The 23,157-nt window shown below is 39.3% G+C and overlaps 2 protein-coding genes across 3 annotated transcripts; both read left to right on the top strand.

Moving 5' to 3' along the window:
• Positions 1-923: 923 nt before the first annotated feature.
• On the top strand, positions 924-8,086 carry LOC144525385 (immunoglobulin-like domain-containing receptor 1). 2 transcript variants are annotated; one of them, XM_078262144.1, is made up of 9 exons: positions 924-1,204; positions 3,626-3,796; positions 4,433-4,582; positions 4,708-4,827; positions 4,934-5,080; positions 5,345-5,470; positions 6,348-6,520; positions 6,590-7,237; positions 7,448-8,086. In XM_078262144.1, the coding sequence occupies exons 1-9, from the start codon at positions 1,156-1,158 to the stop codon at positions 7,484-7,486; spliced, it is 1,623 nt and encodes a 540-aa protein (XP_078118270.1). In that variant the 5' UTR covers positions 924-1,155; the 3' UTR covers positions 7,487-8,086. The 2 variants fall into 2 exon arrangements, with proteins under 2 accessions (XP_078118270.1, XP_078118268.1); XM_078262142.1 differs by having other exon boundaries at positions 6,348-7,237.
• Positions 8,087-9,683: 1,597 nt separating this feature from the next.
• On the top strand, positions 9,684-21,792 carry me3 (malic enzyme 3, NADP(+)-dependent, mitochondrial). Its single transcript, XM_078262136.1, has 15 exons — positions 9,684-9,861; positions 10,283-10,515; positions 13,036-13,169; positions 13,661-13,810; positions 14,691-14,766; positions 14,879-15,040; positions 15,210-15,313; positions 15,389-15,498; positions 16,582-16,679; positions 16,827-16,940; positions 17,032-17,137; positions 17,713-17,855; positions 19,059-19,232; positions 19,317-19,415; positions 20,580-21,792. The coding sequence occupies exons 2-15, from the start codon at positions 10,288-10,290 to the stop codon at positions 20,739-20,741; spliced, it is 1,860 nt and encodes a 619-aa protein (XP_078118262.1). The 5' UTR covers positions 9,684-9,861; positions 10,283-10,287; the 3' UTR covers positions 20,742-21,792.
• The last annotated feature ends 1,365 nt before the right edge of the window (positions 21,793-23,157 follow it).

The following is a 23,157-nucleotide window of genomic DNA, read 5'->3' as shown; positions in this document are numbered from 1 at the left end:
CTCAGCTCAGGCAGGCTTGTTTTGTGTCAAAGCTGGTTGGGGTCCACCTTCTGAATAAGTGACAAACATCCTCGCACCAAGAGCTCTAACACAATGACTCATCCTGAGTGTGAACGTTACACTTGGACTGTTTGCCACTGATGAATAAGAAGAGCTGACATGCTTCTACTTCATTCAGTGTATGCAGATTATGCATGCTAATTCAACAATTAATGGACTGGATGTCAACACTTGCCTAAAGAATCTTTTTATCTGCCATGTAAACTCATCAAAGGCTTTGAACTCACCAAAACACAGCAGATAATACATTAGTAATTTTGTCTTTTTCCATTGTTACTTGCTTTTACCCTTGTCATACTTTTTAAAACTATAAAAGAGACTGTAGTTCTTGGTATTGAAAAGAACAATTTGGCTTTGAAATAACAACCTAAACTTGTATTGGCACTGAAAAAGACAACAGTACTGAAAAAAGTTCCTTTGGAGAAAATAACACACAAATATAAAGAAATGTATGCGACACATGATTATTTTTGTCACACACTTACAGTTTTTAGGTAGGCCTATTATTGCACTTGTACATGCTTTTCAATGAAAATCACTTTTTTTGTATTAATTTATTACATTAGTTAAAAGTTGACAAAACTCTGTCACGGATCTGCTATTGCTCTCTTCAACCGAATTTGAGACTTAAATTCAAGAGTATAATATCAAGTAAGTCTAGTGTTTCATATTGAGATAATTAGTCATCAGACAGTTTAGGCATGTATTGGTAATCACCTTTACTTCAAACAAAGGTGATGTTCAATGATCACAAATTGTTTGCTCGTCTTGCTCCTCTTTTTGTTTCCTCCATGTTGCACCTGTCAGAGAGGGCGGGGTCAATGATGTCACCTGAAGCTGGAGGGGTAGGGGGAGGGGGAGGGGGATGATCCGCCTCTCTCTCTCTGTGGGAAAGTTGTTCCTCAATGCTGCCGTAAACATCGTCTTTCACCTCAGAGAGTAAACACCGCCGCACTAACATGTGGCGTTAAGTGTAAGGAAGAGTTACTATGCAGAGCAGCGGATACAAAACGTTTTCATCCAAATATTCAGAATTTGTGGTGGATTTTGAGTCGCCTGGGACTGAGGGTGAAGCTTCCGCGGAGGAGCAACGAGATGGGAAATATGATCCTGATGGCGCTTCTGCTGGCTCACCTCCCAACAGGTGAGGCTTTAAAGCCGCTATAGTAAACACATTGTGTGCCTAACGTTTATACTTTATTCAAGTATAGCATCTGTTTTTTTTTTCTCCAGTGTATAGCAGTTTAGGGTGAAGCCAAACAGTCAAAACTAACTGATGCGTACAAGTTAATTATCGACAGGTGTAAACAGGACAAGGCCGACTGCTGTCACGTGACTGCACACTTAACCATTGTTCATGTTTTCCAAAATAAAAACATCCAAACAGTTCACACAGTGGAAACAGCCTCGTTTTATAGAAGACAATATTAAATATAACTTTTAATTAGATCAAACCTTCTTAGAGGATATCAAAGTATCAGTTTCATTGTTGATTAATCAACTGTTAAACTGAAATAATTAGTCAATTATCTACAGAAAGTTAAAACAGTAATTGTGATAACTGATATACACTTTTATCAAATAAAAATGTAAAAAAATGATCTTGAGCTTCTCAATGTGATAATTGGTTGTTTTTTCTGCTCTATATTCTAGTAGGAATGAAAAAGGGCTGCAACTATTTCATTATCAATTAATCTGCAGATTATTTTCTGGATTAATCGTTTGTTCTATAAACTATCAGAAATAATTGAAAAGGAGTCCAGGGTGTTTTTATGCAACAGTCAGAAACCCAAATATATTCAGTTAAATGTAAGACAAGGAACATTAGCAAATTCTCACATTTGATTTGAACTATTCATGATAATCAAAATAGCTGCAGATACATTTCTGTTGATCGATTTATCAATTAATCGACTAATCACTGAAGCTCTATAATTAATATCTTTGGGTTTTGGACTGTTAAAGAAATTTGAAGACGTCATTTCGGTCAATTTTTTCTGACATTTTATAGTCTAAACTATTCATCAATTGCAAAAATAAGAACTAGAACAATTGCTAATGAAAATAGTAGTATTCTTAATCTACTCAATACTTGATTAATCAATTCATTGTTTGTTCTAAAAGCCAGCAAAGTGATGTCATTAAAATAAAACAAACTTAAATAAATATATATATAATCAATTGACTATCGAAGAAGACAAAAAAAAGCAATAACATTTTACACTTGAGAGGCTGGAACCTGCAAATTTGCATTTTTCCTTGGAAAGTTTTTTTTCTGTCAATCGACAAAATCAATTAATTGACTAATGGTCTCAGTTCTACATCACAACTTTAGTTTATGACTCAGAATATTAATCACATCTTAGAGGTTTACAATGTATTACAAGTATTTTTGCACACTTCTATAAAGCTCGGACAGCTGTGGCAACAATTTTATAGTTTTTTGTGTGGAAAAATACCTAGTTTGGTCCAAAAACTATGAAAACTTGCAGTTCAGTTTTGTAAGCTTTTTATATCTGTTTGGACAGGATGGTTCATAGTTTATAGTTCAGTTTTATATTGTATTCTCAGACCTCATTTTATTCTACATTAATAAAGGCAAAGCCATTAATCAACCTGCTACAAGTGGATAAATGAACACCTGATCATGATGTCAGGATATCATGTGACTTAGAGAAGAAACCATTTGCTTACTTGATTAGTTGTTCAACAAAAGATTAATTGGTGACACTAGATAATCGATTTGTAGATTATTTGTTGGGGATTTTTGGCTTTTAATTGATATGTAATTGTGTAATAATTGATATATGGTACGACATGCAGCCAAGAACCACAGGTTGGAATTGAACCCTGGGCCGCCGCAGTAAGGACTGAGTCTTGATACATGGGGTGCACACTCAACCAGGGGAGCTACCAGGGCACCCTATTGATTAGTAAAATCAGAAATTCACTGGTTCTGTATGATAGTTTGGGACTGTTCGGATAAAACACGCAATTTGAAGACGTCATCTTGAGCTCTGGCAAATATTGATGGATATTTTTCACTCTTTTCTGATATTTCAATGGGTCTAACATTTCAGAACATAACTGTCAGATTAATCAATAATGAAAATAATTGTTAGTTGCAGCCCTCATCGATTGCTGTATATATTTTCAGACACAAATCAACTGGGGAAAAATGCCAACACGTGTCAGTGACAGTCACTGACAAACAAACGCATCTCTATCAGAGTTCTGGACGACCACTGAAAGAGAAAGTGTTTAAACTTTGATCTGAACCTTAACCGATGCTTTTCTCAATAAGCAGAGGTCGCCTGTCATCTTGTTTTCTCCAACTCTACAGTTCCGATTATGATTGACAGCTATTACTTCTAATGATATAGAACAATACGCACACTTAAGGACTTCTGTTGTAAGCCGTTAACCAGTTTGGTCAGATTCTTATCAATCCAGCATTCAAGAGCAGAGCTGTGACACAAACATGAGTGACACAAGTTACATTTGAATATTGTGTCATGTGTGCAGTTATTTTACATTTTATCATTATTCTTCCTACTTCTATCAGAGCTGCTGTCTATGCAGGTGACGGTTCCAGAGACGCAGAGGAGTACGACTCTGTTTGCCTCTGTGATCATTCGCTGTGACTATTCCACTTCGGCGAACCTTCAGGATGTCCTGGTCACCTGGAGGTACAAGTCCTTCTGTAAAGATCCGGTGCTGGAGTATTACTCCACAGGTGAGACTGCAGCTGGAAGGAGACACAGATTTTAATGTGCAATGATGTAGCTGAACCAAACCTTTGAAAAAAATAGTGGTGTACATAAACACATACCAGACGGTGAGCTCTCATTCTTCAGAGCACTACAGATTAGTTTAGTTTTAATGAACACCATTCTGGGCTTGACATTTTTCAAATGTTCATGCTCAGAAGAGTTACCAAAACAGCAATGTTCATTTTCTTTTTGTGTGGATGTATTCTTACATTTAAAAAAAAGAAAGAAAAAAAAAACTGTTGGTCATGCTATGGCATGCTAAGGCTCGTGCATTGGTATTAGAATATTGGCATTTTGTAATATCAAGATAAGTAAGGAAAGATATGTTCATTATTATAAGCACATACTAACGTTGAAGCTGCAATAATACACACACACACACACACACACACACACACACACACACACACACACATATATATATATATATTTATTTTGAGACACTAGTTATATTAACCTGCTGAAGAGTTGGTTGTTGAAGTTTTCATCTGAAGGACTTTATTGCCACAGTTGTGATGGTTTAAGTAGTATGAGGTAGACGATCTAAAAGAATGCAACAAGTTGAACATATTTCATTGTATTTTCCTCTTTTTCTGAAGCCTTTCAGGCCTCTCTGCAGCTGGGTCAGGACCCCACCAATGACTGCCCGGACAGCCAGCGAACACTCCGCACAGTGATCCAGAAGAGGGGCACTAATGAGCCCATACTGAGTTCAGACTACAGAGAGCGCAAAATTACCATTCAAAACAGTAAGTTTGATCCCATCATAATGACAATGTTGATATTTCAGTATCAGTATATTACATTTTAATGTTATTATGTTGCTTCTCTAAGATATTGTTGTTTAAAGTAATGTGACGTTTTCTGTGACTAGAGGCTGACCTGGTCATCAGTGAGGTGATGTGGTGGGATAACGGCGTGTATTTCTGCACCATCGACGCTGCCGGTGACACGACGGGCGACTCGGATAAAGAAGTCAAACTCATCGTGTATAGTGAGTTTCCTCAGTTAAGGTTGTGGCACTTAAGGTCACGTAGAGCCCAAAAAGAATTTTCCTAGATTGAAATATCCGTAATCATGCGTCTTCTTACCTGTTCCAGACTGGCTGACCGTCCTGTTAATCATCATCGGTGCTCTCCTGCTCATCATGCTCTTCTGCATATGTTGCTGTCAGTGCTGCCCACAGAAGTGCTGCTGCTACGTCCGCTGCCCGTGTTGTCCACAGACATGCTGCTGCCCAGAGAAAGGTAAACGAGATGCTTTTTTGTTTTTGTATTATCATTTATTTATAATATATTTATTATTATTTTTTACCCAGAATGGGCAATTCAATACTTTTTATGAAGCCAAAAGCTACATCACACTTTACAGATTATTTTACACAAATCTTTATGCAGCTATCCAAGTGTTTCTCCTGCAGATTCTGTACTTGTTCCAGCCTATGTATCGAAGTATGCTAAGTCGATACCGAGTCACTCAAACCTTTGACCCTCTCTTTGCTCTGATTTCAGTTGTGATGCAGCACAGGATGATCCGAGAGGCTCAGAAGGCTATGGCTCCTTGGATGAATGGTCAACCCATTTACGCTCCCATTAGCTCCAACGCCTCCTCCCAGGGCGTCCCCATGCTGTACTCGGGTGAGTGACACAAAAGTACACACAAAAGACAAGCCTTTAATGCTTTGTTGAACGTTAGCATCTTAGCTACTTAGCATCATTCTGTTTGGTTTAGTTTCAAAAGTGGGATCAGTACTTGTATGTCTGTATTATTTATATTTAATATAAAAATAACACATTGTGATGAAATATGATTTCAACGATGGTCCAACAAATAAATAGAAAGTCTGTGTAAATTGCTGTATTAAGCTATTATAGCATTAACCATACCTAAAATCCCATTTAGTTTCATACTGTTGTATTTCAGTCTTCACTAAAAGAAAAACCACTGTCCTTTACTGCTTCTTCTTTGATTGATGTTCAGTTTAGCAACTTTTTAGGTGAATATTAACTGCTAATAAAATATTAAGTAACTTTTTGCCTACCTAAAACATGCAGATAAGGTCACATTCATTGGTTTAAATGTCTTTCTGCAACTTTACAGTTCTGTTCACTCTCACCACTCACAGCATTTTCAGCCGCAGCAGGCAGCTGTTTTCAGTGGGAAAAAAGCAAAACAGCAGACAACATTTATAAAATAAAATAAAATACCTGGGAACATAGTGGAGCATTTAGCAACTAAGGAGCCAGATATTTCCTTCTGGAGTGAGTGTAGAGCAAAAACAGAGCTAAAAGATAATGAATATTGGACTTGCATTCATCAGATGGACACAAAAACAACTCTGTATGTTGCTCCATATCTGCTGGATGTGTAAATATGAAACTATTTGCAAACAGCATATCAACTTTGAAGGATGAAAATGTATCAATGTTGTGATTACAGCTTGTTTCCGATGGCCCGAAGTGGCCAAGTAGTAAGATTGTTTATGTCTTTCTCTCTTTGTCACTTTTGTTTCAGGCTCATACTTGGACTACCCCACCAAACAAAACTATGCCATGGCTCCCATGCAGCTGTCCCCCATGGCCCTGCAGCATCAGCCGCCGCCTCCTCCTCCTCCACACCATGTGAACGGCAGTGTGCACGGCAACAACCGCGGCACCGGCCAGGTGTTGGACTACCTGGAGAACCAGGTGAGGGGACTGGATGTTGGAGCACATCAAATGGCTCCACACGCTCACCAAAATATGCTCCCATTGCAGCCTCAACTTCAGCCTCAGCTGGCTCCTCAAGCCGTTCCCTACACACCGGGGCCACCTAGTATGTTGTCGGCCCTGGATGAGATGGGGGTGAGAGGGCTGGAGAGAAGGGTGATCACCCTGCCTCCTATAATCCAGCGTGTACCCAGCTTTTCCTCACGCAGGGAGCCTGGAGGTGGAGACAGAGCCAGAGGTGGGCCCAGGATATCCAGCCAGTCCAGTGGGAGTACAAACCGGTCTGGAGGAGGTCACCACCGCGACAGTCGTGGCTATAGAGATGCTTCTCCTCCCAGACGGGGGATCTTGCGTGATAACAGCGATGACTCCGAATGGGAGAACAGGGGTGCAAGAGCGCCACACAGGAGTTCGAGGAATGAGAGAGGAGGCTCGGCTGGGAGTAGAGGAGGCGGATCCAGGCCGCGTACTCGTAGTCGTGACGACCTGATGGAGGAGCTGCACAGCAGAGGATCTCGGAGGGAGAAGAGCTATTCCCCTCCTCAGCGTCGCAAAGGATCCTGGAGCTCAGATGAGGAGGAAGACAGCAGGAGAAGGAAAGGTGGTAAAGGGAAGGATTGGCCAGAGAATCCCCCCAGCTACTTCTCCATTGAGACCCAGCCTGGACGCAGCCGCAGGAACTACGAGCACCTTTCTGTAAGATCCAAATACTGACATACACTCTGAACCAATAGAGTGATGACAGTTTTTCTCTGTTAGCTTTCAGTCTGTTACTTTCCTCCTCTTTCTTTTTAGCCTTGACTTTTTCATCACTTTTTTTGTACTTCTTTGTCTTTTTGGTCTTCTATTGAATCATCATATCTCCGTTTTTAACTTAACTCCACCTCTGTCACTTTTCTCTCATAGGATAGAAGCTCCCGTAGCGGCACCAGCGTAGTCATCTGAAGCATTTCTATATCTTTTTTTAAACTTGTTCCTGAATGTTTCCAGAACGGTGAAAATGAAGACAAACAGTGGGTACCTTCATCTGTTCGTTAGGCTTGCAAAAATATAGTTGTTGTGAAATTTGATAGTGAGTACTGGAAATTTACTCAATGGATATACTTTTACTCTGTATGCACTGTATGTATTTGCAACAAAAAATATGATTTTTATGCATGGAAAAAAGCTGTTCCGTCAAGGCTATACATAGCAGATGATATGCAATTATATTAAGCTTGTGTGTGATTAGTTCTAACTGTATTACATGGTGGCATTTGTCTAGTGATGGAAAAAAGTATCCTTTTGGTGTTTTGTGAAGTAAATGTTTAACCATTTCAACAAGCATACATTCTTTTTTTTTTTACATTTTATCCATAGTCAAATTATTAGACAGTAACTTCAATAAAAAAAAGTATGCTGCTTGGACATGGTGGACTTCCTGAACCTTTTAAATCAACAAAAAACTACTTATAATTGTGATTTTCATTAATGTTTTGTTAAAAACATGAATAGAGATGTATCATGATGATATGTGTATGTTTTAAATAAACCTTTTTAGATACAGCTAGTGTGAAGTGAGTAATTTATGTACTTTTTATACATTGTAAAATCTGAAGCGAGCCCTTAAACTAAAAAGATGTTCCTAGAGATGGATTATCAACTGGGTAAAGTGGGCAACTTCCCCCGGACGTCCAGTGGTAACTGGTAATTTAACTTCTTACGTTTATTTGGAAATTTGCCCCACTAAAGTAAGATGTCAACTGGGTTCTTGTGTCAAAATGTAGTTATAAAACCATAATTATATTTTGGTTTATATTTTGCTAACATGGTGCATAATCCTAAATAAAGTTGCATTTCATAGTATTACCTTAATTAACTAATTCACATAATTTATTTTGAGAAAACTCAAAATAATAAATTAACTCAACTGAAACCATATGGGGAGAACTGTATTACAAATTGTGAAAATCCAAGACTTTAAATTGGTCATCCGAATTGGATGTAGGATGATAAGAATGAAGCCAGAATCTTTAACTCTATATGTAGATTTATCATTGATTTATGTTTATCAAATTAAACTAATATATTAAAATGACATTGAGCTGGTTTTGTATATTTCGTGAATATGTGGGTTATTATAATTTTTTGTATTGTTTGTTGTGGTTGTTAAATTGCTGTTTCTGCTTTCTTTATATAGAAGTGTACAGTATATACTGTATACTATAGGATGTGGGTCGATATACTATACACTCAGTTGCTAGTTTAACATGTACAGTACATCTAGCTAAAACTGCAGTCTAATCTACCTTGAAGGTTATTATGTTCAGTTTGTTATTTTAGAGATGTGTTAATTTAACTTTTGTGGTTATTTTGCAGGCTTTGTGTTGCTGTTTAATTGTTTTACTGAGAGGTCATAGTATGTCAGTATTGCTGTAATATTGCTGTGACTTTGGACAAAAATACAGTGAAGCTGCCATTTGCAGTGTGATGTGTGTACTGCACTTGATCGGAACTTGCCCCAGGGGATACAAAACAGGTTTAACGGCATGACTGTACTATATATATCACCTTTATTTAGTCAGGGAGGGCAGGGCAAGCTCTCATTTCCAATGACGCGCTGATTACATGCCAAAATGGCCAATACTCACTACAGTCGGATTAAGTAGAGACGCCTTTCTTACAGCAGGGGGAGCCAGAGGCTATTCATATGATCTGCAGACTGTATGATTTGAGTTCTGTGGTGTTCCTGTCAGTGCGTGTCAGTACCCGATCCGTATCGCCTGTAAAATCCGTTCTGCGCATGCGCAAAATTACGTAGTAGAAAACTAACGTGTCCCTGTGCGATTTGTACCACGCATGCGTTGAAACACTACGACCAAACATCACAACTGTACTGACAGCGTGCCTAACAGAGTTGAACTATAGTCTGTTTATCCACAGCTGTGTTTTTGTATGCCATGTAATTTAAACAGTGCCACTGTTCTATTACAATGCAGTAATCATAATAGCATAAAGGCAAGTTCTTACATACATTATGAAATCTCTGCAAAGATAATTATGTTGCATTTTGAAGTGCAGATGTTGAAGCTGAAGATGGAGCCAGTGTTTACTGAATAACAGGGAGGAGGTGGTTGTTTGGCCCGCCTCTTAGTCCGCGAAGCTGCGGTCTGATTGGTGGGGAAGTGGGACCGTCAATGATAAAGGATCCTGGATCAGCTGTTAGCTGTCGATTCTTCACAACATCCACTGATAACATATCGTTAACGCGAGCACCGGGGGAAAAACCGTCTTCTATGAAGATTGAAGTCAGGGGCACAGCAGCTTCACATCGTTTCCAGGTGAGGCTAACTGAATATTAGCTACCCGCTAGCTATTAGCAGTTGCGCAGATTGTTCCAAAAAAAACATCTGACAGTTTACAGTAACCAGCTAATCTGATGCAGCCGCATAAAGCAGCATGTTAATATGAACACACTGAACACATCGGCTCAATCATTTATAAACGAGCATTCCATTTATCTTATTTATTCGCACGAATTAATGGCTGCTATGACACTTGTTTATCACTGTGACTCAGCTTATAACGTTAAAGCTAGCTAATGGTTCAGATTCACTCCTCACACTTGGAGCGGAGCAGGTTATTTACAGGAAGACAGACTAGCTGAACTTGTTATATTCAAGGTAATGTTATGTGTGGAAGGTGACTTACCACCTGCAGGATATACAGTAACTGACACTCACTGTATGTTGTTCTCTGCAGGCAGCATGAACTCCCTCCCAGGAAAAGCCGTTCTGTCTCTGTGCAGGCGCACGGCAGCAGCGGGCGGGATGAGGGTCTTTGCCGGTTCGCCGGGTCACCCCGCTGGGGGCATGCCCGCCGACAGGGCCTCTCTCCCGGCTGTGCGCGTCTGCCACACCGGGACGGGTCGCAAGGGCAGCGTTAGCACCAAGAAGAGGGGCTACGACATCACCAGAAACCCACACCTCAACAAGGTGAGCTCACCGATGTGTCCAGTACATTTTCATCTCAATCACCAGGAGCAAGTCCATATTCCTTTTTATTCTACGACATGGTGACAACAACAGGTAAAGGTCAGGGGGTGCCCACCTGTAATGTATGTGAGGACATTATGCTCAGCTATATTCATATGAACATAGCACAACAGAAGATATCTAAAAAAAATATGTAAACGTTATCTAACTAAAATTATGTTAGACATTTTAAGGCTGCAACTAACGACTAGGCTATTTCAATTATTGATTAATCCACAGACTTTTTTTGATCAATCAAATAATCAATACAGTGTTTTAGTCTTTACGAAAAAAATGCCCCTCACAAGTGGCGTGCCCAAGAGGGGTGTCTTCAAATGTATCTTTTTGTCTGACCAACAACCCAAAAAGCCGAAGATATTCAGTTTATTATCATAAAAGACCAAGAAAACCAGAACATATTTACATTTGACAAGTAAATTGTTGGTATTTTAGCTTAAACAATATTACTCCTATAACTGAATCATTGGCCATCTTGTCCTCACATTTATTATAAATGACCTAGTTCATATAGCTCTAAGATGATGTGTGAGGTGTCATCACAACTTATTTATATATTATTAGCATCTCTATAGGCCTTCTACATTTTCTTCTCTTTTTTTTTAGAGTTTGATAGAAAAAAAGCCCTTTCCAAAGATGCTGCAGTTGCAGAATTGCTCAAAAACAAACATCCAGCAAGTGACTCACCAATGTTTTTACTGCATTTTTTTCCACCCAAACTTGGTTCTGACAGGAAATACTTTCTTTCTGCCTTGCTAGAGGACAGCATCCGCATGAGACTCAGACTAACTGAGTTTATTGCTTTGATTTGGGTTGGTGTCAGGTCAGTCACAGTTCCTTCCACAGTTCCTAATGCTCAGTCAGCAGTTACACGCCTGACTCACAGGTCAATTCAGCAGTGTTGAGCGCCACTTAGATGACATTTTTTTAGTTCATGTCGGTGGTGTGCTTAAACGTTTTACACATTTACACACATTTTTTCACCATCACGCAGTCGTTGGTGTGATGCTAGTTGACACTGAGCAGCTCCACTGGGTATATTAACTGTATTTATTGAGGAAGGCCAGATTTGTGACCTATTCATTAACCTATTTTTATCTGCAAACCGACCAAACTGAGTCCAGTGACCTTTCACATGTAAAAGTTCAAAATCTGCTCATAACCATAAATGTAACACGTGATTATATTTGGTACCATTATGTTGTAAATACAGAGTAATCCATGATAAGGTTTGAATTGGAGTTTGGATTTGGATTACTAAGGTTAAGCAGTTTATCTACATTTAGTTTCACTCTCTCCTTGGGTTGACAGATAGCATGTAGGCTAGCCTTAATTGCTACTGGTTAGAAGTGTCACCTTAATGGGTTTACTTTACCTGTTCGCTCTAATGCATTTAGCTTAACTCTGTTAATCTGTGACTTTCTCATTGGCCACATTCACAGTTACGCAGATATATTTGTTATCAGCGTTTACATGTAAAAAGTTTTCCATCCACATTTGTGATGTTAGAATATTTTGAAAGTTTGCCGTGCACACTGACATTCTCTTGGCTTGTCTAATGTTAATCTGGTTTGGTATTTAAGGCATCGGCGTGTCAGAGTATCTCCTTTTTAATGACCTCTGTCAGCAGACCTTTTGTTCTGCAGACTTTAGCTTGCAGCTAAATAGTACAGTAGTGCTCAGCTGTTGAGCATGTATCATCAAAATACTCCTCAATGGAAAGCATGCAGCTTGAGGAACAACTGTAGACGTAATTATTGTAATCTACTATTAGCAACCACGTATCTAATCCCCTATCACATTTCACACTCCAGCATGAATAATATACTGGGAGAAGTGTGTGTTCAGAAAAATTCAGACTCACAGTAGATAAACACACTGACACTGAAAGGCCAGTTTATTTCCATGTAGGTCAGCGTTTCCTCTGCCGTGCAAGAATCAAGAGGAAACGGAGAGAGCAATACAGCACAGACGAGTAAGGAGAAGTGGAGCTGACAGGGGAGTGAGTTCAGGCTCCCACACTATTGGACAGAATAAATAGATTAAACCTCACGCTCCCCTCCAATCACTCTTTGGGAAGTCTGCCAACGGCGAGACAGAGGAGCAGCAGCACTAACCATAACCAGAAGGCAGAGGGGTACAAGGCTGCTTACCAGACTAAAAGCTTGGTCTGGTGTTGTTCACGGCTCCAAGTTAACAAAACATTTGTAAGGCATTTTCAATATTGCCCTATTACCAGTGTTATATAAAAATGGCAGCTAATGCAGAATTTAGAGAAAACATCAAAAAGACCACTGTGTTTGGGCGCGGCAGTTATGAGTCATAACCAACCTCATACTGTGATGACACATGAGTCACTATGGTCTGGGTTGTCCGATTTCTTATTTGGTTTGTAAACTTCACCCAATGCAAACTCTTTCAGAGATCACAGTGTTGTATAACCGCTCTTCCTCCACCCTGCAGGGAATGGCATTCACCCTGGAGGAGCGCTTACAACTGGGCATACACGGCCTGCTGCCCCCCTGCTTCCTCTCCCAGGATGTGCAAGTGCTGCGTGTCATGAAGAGCTATGAAACACGCATCAATCCTCTGGACAAGTGAGGGCAGAGACTCGGACATTTACAATAAAGCATGCTGAAGTGCTGTTCAAGAATACAGCGGCAGATGTTGAATGAACCAGTCGGGCCTGCCCCACTTGTTTGGTCGAATCTTCTTTAGCATGTCACATCCGTTGCTGGTGCACCATCAGATGTTGTTCTTGTTATTCATAGTATGATTAAAAGTTTATTTAGTGTCACATGAAAGACTTGTAAAGCAGCATGCAGTGGCCTAGAAGTCAAGAACGCAACAGATAACTGCAGCATCTCTGGTTTGGTTCTACGTATCCTGGGACATTTGCTGCATGTCTCTCTCTCTCTCGCTCTCTCTCTCTCTGACTGTCTGTCTGTCTGTCTCTCACTCACTCACTATATTTAATGCAGAAATAGTGTAAGCACTTTTCTAATTAACTTTAATCAGAAAAGATCTTGCAGATTTCTTAAAACAAAAATGGTGATGGCAGGTTTTGATGACTCTCTTTCTGTCTCAGGTACATCCTGCTGATGACGCTCCAGGACAGAAACGAGAAGTTGTTCTACCGTTTGCTGACCTCTGACATCGAGGAGTTCATGCCCATCGTGTACACTCCCACTGTCGGCCTGGCGTGCCAACAGTATGGACTCGCCTTCAGGAGACCACGGTGAGATACATCACATCTACACCGTAGCTGCACTACAACACTATTTGTTTAGGTATTGTTTTATTTTTTACATTTGGTTTAACATTCTCTATGAACGACCATTTTTTATGTTTTGAAACAACAACTGTGTATACCTGACATTCCTAACCACCATCTCCCAGGGGAGTTTGGTTTCCGTTCATTTCACTTAAAGCAGACTTAAAACTGGTTTGAGTTAGTGAATCAGTCACAAAGAACTCAGAGTTTTGGTTTAATCTGAATTGCATTGTGATTGTCATGCCAAAAAGAACAGATTGAATCATTGTATCGGTGTCTCAGCTGCACACTATGGACTAATTCAAACCAAAGGTGGGTACATTGTGGACAGTGGTGTGAGGAATACAGGGAACAACAAAATAATAAAAGCAATAATAAATCCATTGAAAAACGTTTTTGCTGGATATTTATAGAGTTTACAAATTACAGTTAGGCAGTATCAAAATCACAGTTAGATTAACGTCTGTCGGGCGCCCATATATAGAGGTTTACTCCTCATTCCCCCCTCTCTCTCCCCTTTCATGTCTTCAGCTGTCCTGTCAAATAAAGGCCTACAAATAATCATAAAAAAAAAAAAAGATTGACGTCTGCATGGTCTTTAGTAATTTTCAATTAGCTATTAATTAAAAAAATAAAAAAACATACAATTCTTATACTTTTAAATTAGTTTCGAAATAATCAGTTTAATGGACTTCCTTTCTCAGGCAAGTTTCAAGTATCTGATGTTTGATTTTCATGTCTGACTGCAGTGATTGAAAACCAACAGCGTGCAGGAAACTGATCTAAAAACGTGCATCATCAAATCAATACTGCTGCCTTATAATTTAAACCTACTTGTTTACAGAGGACTTTTCATCACCATCCATGATAAAGGCCACATTGCCACCGTGCTCAACTCCTGGCCTGAAGAAGACATAAAGGTACACACACACACACACACACACACACACACACACACACACACACACACTGCTAATAATGCCTGAGAAATTAGTCTTATCAAACAAATTACTAATATTTGTTCTTGTGTAGGCCATTGTGGTGACAGACGGGGAGCGTATCCTCGGCCTGGGTGACCTGGGAAGCTATGGAATGGGTATTCCTGTTGGGAAGCTGGCGCTCTACACAGCCTGTGGAGGTGTTCGGCCACAGCAGTGTCTCCCTGTGCTGCTGGACGTTGGCACTGACAACCAGGTGTGTTTGATCGCAGAGCTGAAGGACGGCTGGAGTGAGGTTTTTATACCTGCCTCTCATCAGTTGTTACTTGATAGCGTCCATTTCAGACGAGTTTTATGATAGTTCTAAAACAGAAATGCGATGCCAAGTTGTCTCTTATTGAGTGACTGACTGATTTTTGATCCAGACGCTGCTCGACGACCCCCTGTACATCGGACTGAAGCACAAGAGAATCAGAGGAAAGGAGTATGACGAGCTGGTCGACGAGTTCATGCAGGCAGTGACAGACAAGTGAGTGGAAACACAAATGACTGAAATGTTCGAGCGACTCCTGATGGATGACTCTGTCACTCTGTCGTCCTGCAGGTACGGGATGAACTGTCTGATACAGTTTGAGGATTTTGCCAACACCAATGCTTTTCGCATCCTCAACAAATACAGGAATCGATACTGCACCTTCAACGACGACATTCAAGGTCTACTACTCACAGCCTCCCTTTTTAATCACGATATTAATGACTTCAAAATAGACAAAAAATAACACTTTATACCATCTAAACAATCCACATGACCTTATTTTGCTTCCTCACAATGTTCCCAGCCCATAAATACCACATTCTCAGAAGCAAGAGACAAAAACAGAGATTACAATTTAAGCGCAATCTCAGAGGCACATCTATAAAATAATCGGTTCATCCTATTTTCCTGTTTCCAGCCAGAGCCATACATGACTCCTACTAAGATACAAGCGACCCTTAACCTTGGAATAATTATTAATCATCAATAGCACCAACAACAAATACTGTTCATTCTGTTATGATTTTGTTTAAAGGAGCTTGTATCTTTTGTAACTAACTTTTCAGGTTACTTAGTAGAATTTGTTAATGCCTAAATGCTGCTGGAGGAGACTGACAGAGAAATTAATTCCAGAACTGGAGACCATCAGCAAGATCACCTCATTCCTGGCTTTGTCAATGTTCTCTTTCTGTGCATGTCGCAGTGTAGTAAAAACACTGCGGAAGTTGAGTTCACTACAGAGATTTTTAGATTTCTAAAACTAAATGCTGATGTAAACGCCCTAAAAAAGGGGGAATATTTGCATGAAATATGACACAAACTTTCCTCAGAACATGTTTGTAATGAGTGCAGAAAGGAAGCGAGGTGTTCCTTAAAAGAGCTCTACACTCCCTCTGCTGGAGTCGTCTGGTAACTACTCCTGCTCTTAATGCTGCTGTTAGGATGACATTATAGACATAAAAACATAAGAAAACACAAAAACATTGTACTACAACTGCTGCAACTGACAGTAAACATTATACACATACAGTATGATATAACATGAAAATCTTCAAATATCAGAATGTGAAAAATACTAACTATGAAGCCATTATTGTTACTCTACTTGTTCCGACTTGCTGGTAATCAACATGATTTCATCAACAAATAACAAAATTAGCATTTTATATTTCTAAATTAACTATATGGTCATGACAGACAGTTTCTGCACGGCATTCGGCGTGTCTCATTTTTCAGATGAGATCTTTTTCTTTTCTTTTCAGGCACGGCCTCAGTAGCTGTTGCCGGGATCTTAGCTGCTCTGAAGATCACCAAGAACAAACTCTTAGACCACACCTTTGTTTTCCAGGGGGCGGGTGAGGTGAGAAGATCTTGCTCACATTCTGTTTTGAAACAAAAATAACTGTCTGTAATCCCTAAGAGATGAGACTCAACTCTGATGACTCATTTAAAATTAGCCAAGGTTGTTAGAAAATGATCCTCTTTTTTTTTTTTTTTTTTTTGCCAGGCTGCTCTTGGTATTGCTCATCTGCTCATGATGGCCATGGCCAAACAGGGATTAAGTAGAGAAGAAGCTGCCAAGAAGATCTGGTTGGTTGATTCAAAAGGTCTCATTGTAAAGGTACAGTGTGCGTCTGTCAACTCACTCAGCCTTCCCAGATATCCCCTGTGTGTAAATCACCAAACAGCACCATCCTTTTACCCAAATTTAGGGAAGAGGCCATCTTAACCACGAGAAAGAGGAGTTTGCTCACGATCACCCACATGTGAAGACCCTGGAGGAGGTGGTACACACCATCAAACCCACCGCGATCATAGGTGAGTCTACCTGGGCGGTCACATTGTGGTTTTTAATGGTGTTAAATACAACCCCTCTATAATAACCCACATTGTTGTTGTTGTTTCATCCATTTATGGCCATTCCTGAACAGTTGTGGAAAAACAGAGAAACTTATTAAAGGTGAATTTGTGATTTGTGTCTAGCTTTGCTCAGCACAATAAAAAAAATTGTAATTTGCTCCAAATCAACTAATTAACTCAGTGTTTCACAATGATTTTAGATGTAAATGTTAGTATTCATGTGTCTAAATTCAAACACTGTGTGTGATGAATTGGAAGATATTCTCAGTCTTTTAATCAAATGGTGCACCGCTATGATAACATGACATCTTCTTGGTATTAAGATTAAAGAAATTATCAGAAAATAATTACATAAGCACAAACGGATCCATAGGTGAACATAGTACAATTTGGAGATAATTAATTGCTTGACAATAATCGACTCATGTGGTCTGAATCCTACAAATGGCACCTTTTATTCACATTGTCTCATCGAAGCTTGTGAACTTAAAGTCATTTCTGTGGATTCTCTGTTCTATTTCCTGAACATGAAGGAGTGGCTGCTATCACAGGAGCATTTACTGAGAAGATTATCAAAGACATGGCATCCTTCAATGAAAGACCGATCATCTTTGCCCTGAGTAATCCCACCAGCAAGGCAGAGTGCACAGCAGAGCAGTGCTACACGCTCACAGAGGTACTAACCAGCCTCACTAGATTTTAGGTGCTCCATTAAGAAAGTATAGAAAAGTTTCCAAGTGATTAGTATCAGTGTTTCCCACACAAATAGACTATTGTGTGTAGGTATGAGAAATAACAAAAACACTGAATGCATATTCTACCTCATACAAAGACAAAGATTTTTTTTTTATGAAATCTGCAATATGTAGCTTGTAGTCTTTTTTTTCTGTGCTTCTATTGATACAGTGCTGTATATTCTGACACATTACTGACCTGGCTTTAATTTGTATGTGAAATTGCGTAAAATCGTTCTACAAATACAGCTGTTGTAGGCCATTTTATTTGGCGCATATGGCCAGACTTTGAGCTGGCTTTACAGTTAGTTAAGTTTTATATGTCAACACATCAGGAAGTTCACGAAGGCCTAGTCAACAACTGACAAGAAATGTTGAGGCTCTGTAAGAACTTCCCAAAAACAATAAATAAAGAAACTAAACTTGCCCTTTTTAGGATAACGATAAAACAATCGCATATAAAAACTAAACTAAGCATGGACACATGGTTAGCTGTTTTTCATCTTAAATTTACAAGACAACTTCTTCCTTCTTGTCAGAAAGCACAGTAATCATTGTGCAAATCCACCTTTTTTTTGTTGACATCTACGGTACGTCCCAGTGCACTTTTTTTATTACTGCCCCCTGCAGTCTCAGAAATGTTTCTCCACAGCACCCTAGTAATCTCCGCAGTTTATCTTTAAAGCTGTAGTGCGTAGTTTCTGTCGCCCCCATGAGGAATTCTAAGTAATGACAACAAAACTGTCGGAGCATCCACATGATACAAGCCTTACATTCCCCCACCCCTACGCAGTTGCTAGTAGCCAAGGAGGAAACGGAGGATTAAAAAACTCTTCAGAAGAGGTAATTCTCTTCACTCGAGTTTGTGCGCGTGAAAGTCGCCGGAGGACACCAGTTTCTGAACATAGCCATAGTGATAAATACAGAGAGAGTTTGTGGAGCTGATGGTCTTAATTAGCTTTGTAGCAACTCATTTGGAAATGGCTTGAATGTAACGGATGTTCGTTAATATCAAAAAGTTACGCACTAAAGCTTTAATCAATCATCCAAAAAGAAAACCTATCTTCCTGTTCTCTCTACAGAAGTGACTCGCACGTTCTGCCTGTTTTCTCTCGATCCTCATCTTCCTCTCTGTTCTTCCTCAGGGCCGTGGCATCTTTGCCAGTGGAAGTCCGTTCAACAAGGTGACGCTGGCTGATGGACGCACCTTCTACCCCGGCCAGGGAAACAACGCCTACGTCTTCCCTGGAGTCGCTTTGGGCGTTATTGCCTGTGGAGTGCGACACATATCTGACGACGTCTTCCTCACCACAGCCGAGGTATTGTCTTCAGTTACCACATATTTATGTTAAATGACCGGTAGTGTACTTTTCTTCTACTTCCAATCAACTTTATTGTTTCAGGCGATAGCTGACATGGTAACCGAGGAGAACCTGGCCGAGGGAAGACTTTATCCTCCTCTCAACACCATAAGAGAGGTGTCCTTCAAGATTGCAGTTAAGGTGAGTGATCTTTCTGTGCGATCAGCCCTCATTCCTCACAGTGCAATGGAATATGTAACCTCAATCATTTGTTTCAAATATTATGGGGTTATATTGTGGCATGATAGTTTGCACATGGAGCTGAAAACTGACTCAACCCAACCTTATTAATTATGTCTCCCAAAGTGTGCTTTTGTGTTTACATAAAATAAAAATTAGAGGTCTCAACGAAAATGTTAACATGCTGATATTCTTAAAAATTCTGTCTATATTGTAGGGTATATTGTGATTGGAATATCTTTCTATATTCTTAATATCCTCAAGTGGCTAACCAAGTTTAGACATTAGAGAATATTCTTTTTTTGTACATTAAACTATTCTCATTAAAGCCTTTTTATTCCTTAATTTAGTGCGATGATGATAAGGGTCTGCTTTAAGATATTAAAGCTGATTGATTTATCTTTTTAAGAGGTTCTATTAATTGCATACGGGAAATTCCAACTTTGTTAAAGACCCTGAAAACTTTAAAGCTTTAATTCTCCAAAGTGACATTAAATATTAATGATGAAATAAGTAACAACAAACATGTTTTCGATATTACTTATTAAAGATTAATGCTGGCAGGACTGTGGATCAGAATCAGAATCGGAATCAGAAAAGCTTTATTGCCAAGTACGTTTTTTTACACATACAAGGAATTTGTTTTGGTGTTGTAGGTGCATGTCACACATTCTCTACAATAAGAGGTTAAACAGAACAAAACAATATAAGTATAAAGAGTCAGGGTGGGTTCCGGGCCTTGTTGATAAGACTAGTGGCGGAGGGGAAAAAACTGTTCTTGTGGTGTGTGGTTTTGGTCCTGATGGACCTCAGCCTCCTGCCAGAGAGGAGTGTCTCAAATGTGATTTGATCAGATTTGACTGACAGACTGATTTCAGTTGTTGCCAAATGCTGATTGGTGGACAGAAGTACGTAACGGCACCCTTTTCTCAATGAGCCCCGCCCACTTTAAATCAGTGAAAAGAGCACAGAGGAAAACAAAGAAACCTCGAAAAACCCCAAACTGGCAGAAAACCTTGTGTTCATGTTGGATCCCATCACTTATTCATAGTAAGAAGATGATTGATAAAATAAGTTTTCAGGGCCTTTATACATCTAATATTTGTCTGTTTCTGTCTCTGCCAGATTGTCAACCATGCATACAAACACAACATGGCTTCGCTGTACCCTGAACCGAAAGACAAGGAGGCGTTTGTGCTGTCTCACATCTACAGTCCAGATTACGACTCCTTCACTCTGGACACATACAGCTGGCCACAGGACTCCATGAACGTCCAGGATGTGTGATTTTGACTCTCTCCCTCTCAACTCAATATGACACATACTATTTCTGCATTGCCTCTGTTCAGAAACGTCGCCAATGATTGTCACATTTTAGCTTTTTTTTTTGCTTGTTTCTTTCATTTATAAATGTTATTAAGTCTCTGCCCTCCTTTCAGACGAACAGTGGTCATTATAATTCAGATGTCTCTATAATTCTCTTAACTGTTGAAAATATCAAGTTGTATTTTTCTCTTTCAGTGTTGTACTTTTTGTTTTTAATCACTTCTCTGTAGCTGATTGAAGGTCTGACTGAGTGAAATATTTTATAGCCGCGCACACACACAAACAGCATTATCAAATATCAAAGCACGACCTCTATAACTTAAACTACACTCCTTTCACTAGATTAAGACCAGCTAAGATGTTGACGTATTCAGCCCTCAGTGACTCAAAATCTGTTTTTGAGGGATGAATCAGAGCTCGTGCATGCAACAAGAAAGCAGTGGCTCTCAGTAACGCACAATGCTTCCTCTTGTCTTGACACATTTTATAGCTTAAGATAAAAGATTACAATTGAACAGAAACTCTTAGTGCCTCTTCCTGTGTGACCTCAGGACATTACTGCTCCATATTCTGAGTTAAAACCTCTATTTGTTTGGTGGGTTGCAATGAAGCCACATTGGACTCAAACTCTGTAGAGGCTTCCTCATATTTTACACTCCTATCTATCTGCACACATTTTAACCTGCCCACATAACTATAAACACTCCAGAATCAGCCTGTATTTCCGTTTCTCCTTCTCTGCCTCCCTGTGGGAATCAGCTGGTCTTGATGTGAGGCACTTGTTTTCTTGAATGTGTCCAGAGGATGCATTGAGGATTTAGTGTCACAACGTTGTGCTTTCACCTTAGATTTCTACAAAACTCTGCGTGTTGTGGTGTTTTTGACGAAGTTACTGATGAGGTGTACCTTTTACTCCTAGAGAACATGATGCTCTGCAAACTTTAGCACTGACAGACATGCTTGATGTTTTTAATGGGAACATGAAACTTTTTAAATAAAATTGTCAACAAAATGAGTGGTTTATGGCATTTTTTGACATAATTGACTGTGTGCCTACATTACAGCCTCATTCAAAATTGTCCTCTTCTTGCTTCTAAACTCTTGGATTTACATCACTCAATGTTAAGTCACACATTCTTCCTTTTTTCTGCAACAAACTGGTCAGTACAAAATATTCCCACTCAGAAAACCCTTCTATTATCTTTCAGTACATTTTACTTTTTAATACCCATGGCTTTGGAATGAGAAGTTAAATAACCATATGATCTGTGTGTCCACATGTTTGGCTAAATATTGTATGTAAAGCGCTACAGTTCTGCAGCCACTAATTATTGTACTTAAGAAAATATGAAATACATTTTCAGCTGATGGTTATTATTTAAGTAATTTCTAAAGAGAAACATTGCTCCATTTATGACACTGGATTAATGTAACATCCAATAATTTATTGCAATGTTTGTTTTATTTGTTAAACATTAAATGGCATTTTGACAAGCTGTAACATTCAGCAGGTAGGTCACCGAGTAACAACTGCCACTGATATACAGTAATAAAGGTAGTGAGTGGTGCAGACCCCTTACTGCACATTTAGATTAGACAAATGTATTCTGTTAAAGATGAATATCACGATGGGAAATTATGGAGTTTAGAGCTATGTCAACTGTGCAGCAAATATGAAATAATGTCCAATCGTTCCATTCCTTACATTTTCATTGATCCCAAACTTTTTAAGACATAAAAATCCTCAATTTCTTTTTCTGCACTTTAACAGAAAGCACACAAACTGCAGTACTTGTTTTTTGTTTAGTGTCTCCTTTAATATCTAGTCTGTGGTTTAAAGACCCAAAGTTTTGATATTCTCTACAATCTGCTGAACTTGCAACTTAAAAACGGACAAATATTCATCATCACCGATGCAAGCTGGTCAACCACAGCTGTGAACAGATGTTGCGATCTTCTAAACAAAATATTTTGACATGATTTGCTACACAGGGCTGAGTCAGCAATGTGACACCATCAAATGGGATAAAAGAAAAATGTGATGTCTGCAGCAGCTCTTGTGCAATATGATCTAGAAGGCTGCAACAAACAGGATAAGACAGAAAATAGGCACATTTTCTTTGTGTCACACAGACCTGATATAACTAACTCTTCTCCAATCTTTACTGTCTTCCTATGATGAACATGTGGCAGCATACAGTATTTGATCATGTTAATGTGTCCATATAAAATATCTAGAACAAAATTGAACATAGAAAGGTAATCACTGCAATAGCAAGTTAGCTATTCATACAAAAGAGCTGATAATGGAAATGTATGCAAAGGTCTAGCCTCAAATGAACAGACACAACTGCGAGCATCTGAAGTGATGTTCACA

The sequence above is a fragment of the Sander vitreus genome, chromosome 11, assembly GCF_031162955.1.
Source record: "Sander vitreus isolate 19-12246 chromosome 11, sanVit1, whole genome shotgun sequence".
NCBI classification, from domain to species: Eukaryota; Metazoa; Chordata; class Actinopteri; order Perciformes; family Percidae; genus Sander; species Sander vitreus.
The sequence above is the reverse complement of the archived record's forward strand: the minus strand, read 5'-3'. Positions and strand labels throughout refer to the sequence as shown.

Coding starts and splice junctions, on each gene's coding strand:
- LOC144525385 (XM_078262142.1), top strand. CDS start 1,156: ATGGGAAATATGATCCTGATGGCGCTTCTGCTGGCTCACCTCCCAACA. Junction 1,205..3,625: donor GCTGGCTCACCTCCCAACAG/GTGAGGCTTTAA, acceptor TACTTCTATCAG/AGCTGCTGTCTATGCAGGTG. Junction 4,828..4,933: donor AGTCAAACTCATCGTGTATA/GTGAGTTTCCTC, acceptor TACCTGTTCCAG/ACTGGCTGACCGTCCTGTTA.
- me3 (XM_078262136.1), top strand. CDS start 10,288: ATGAACTCCCTCCCAGGAAAAGCCGTTCTGTCTCTGTGCAGGCGCACG. Junction 10,516..13,035: donor GAAACCCACACCTCAACAAG/GTGAGCTCACCG, acceptor TCCACCCTGCAG/GGAATGGCATTCACCCTGGA. Junction 19,416..20,579: donor CCTTCAAGATTGCAGTTAAG/GTGAGTGATCTT, acceptor TGTCTCTGCCAG/ATTGTCAACCATGCATACAA.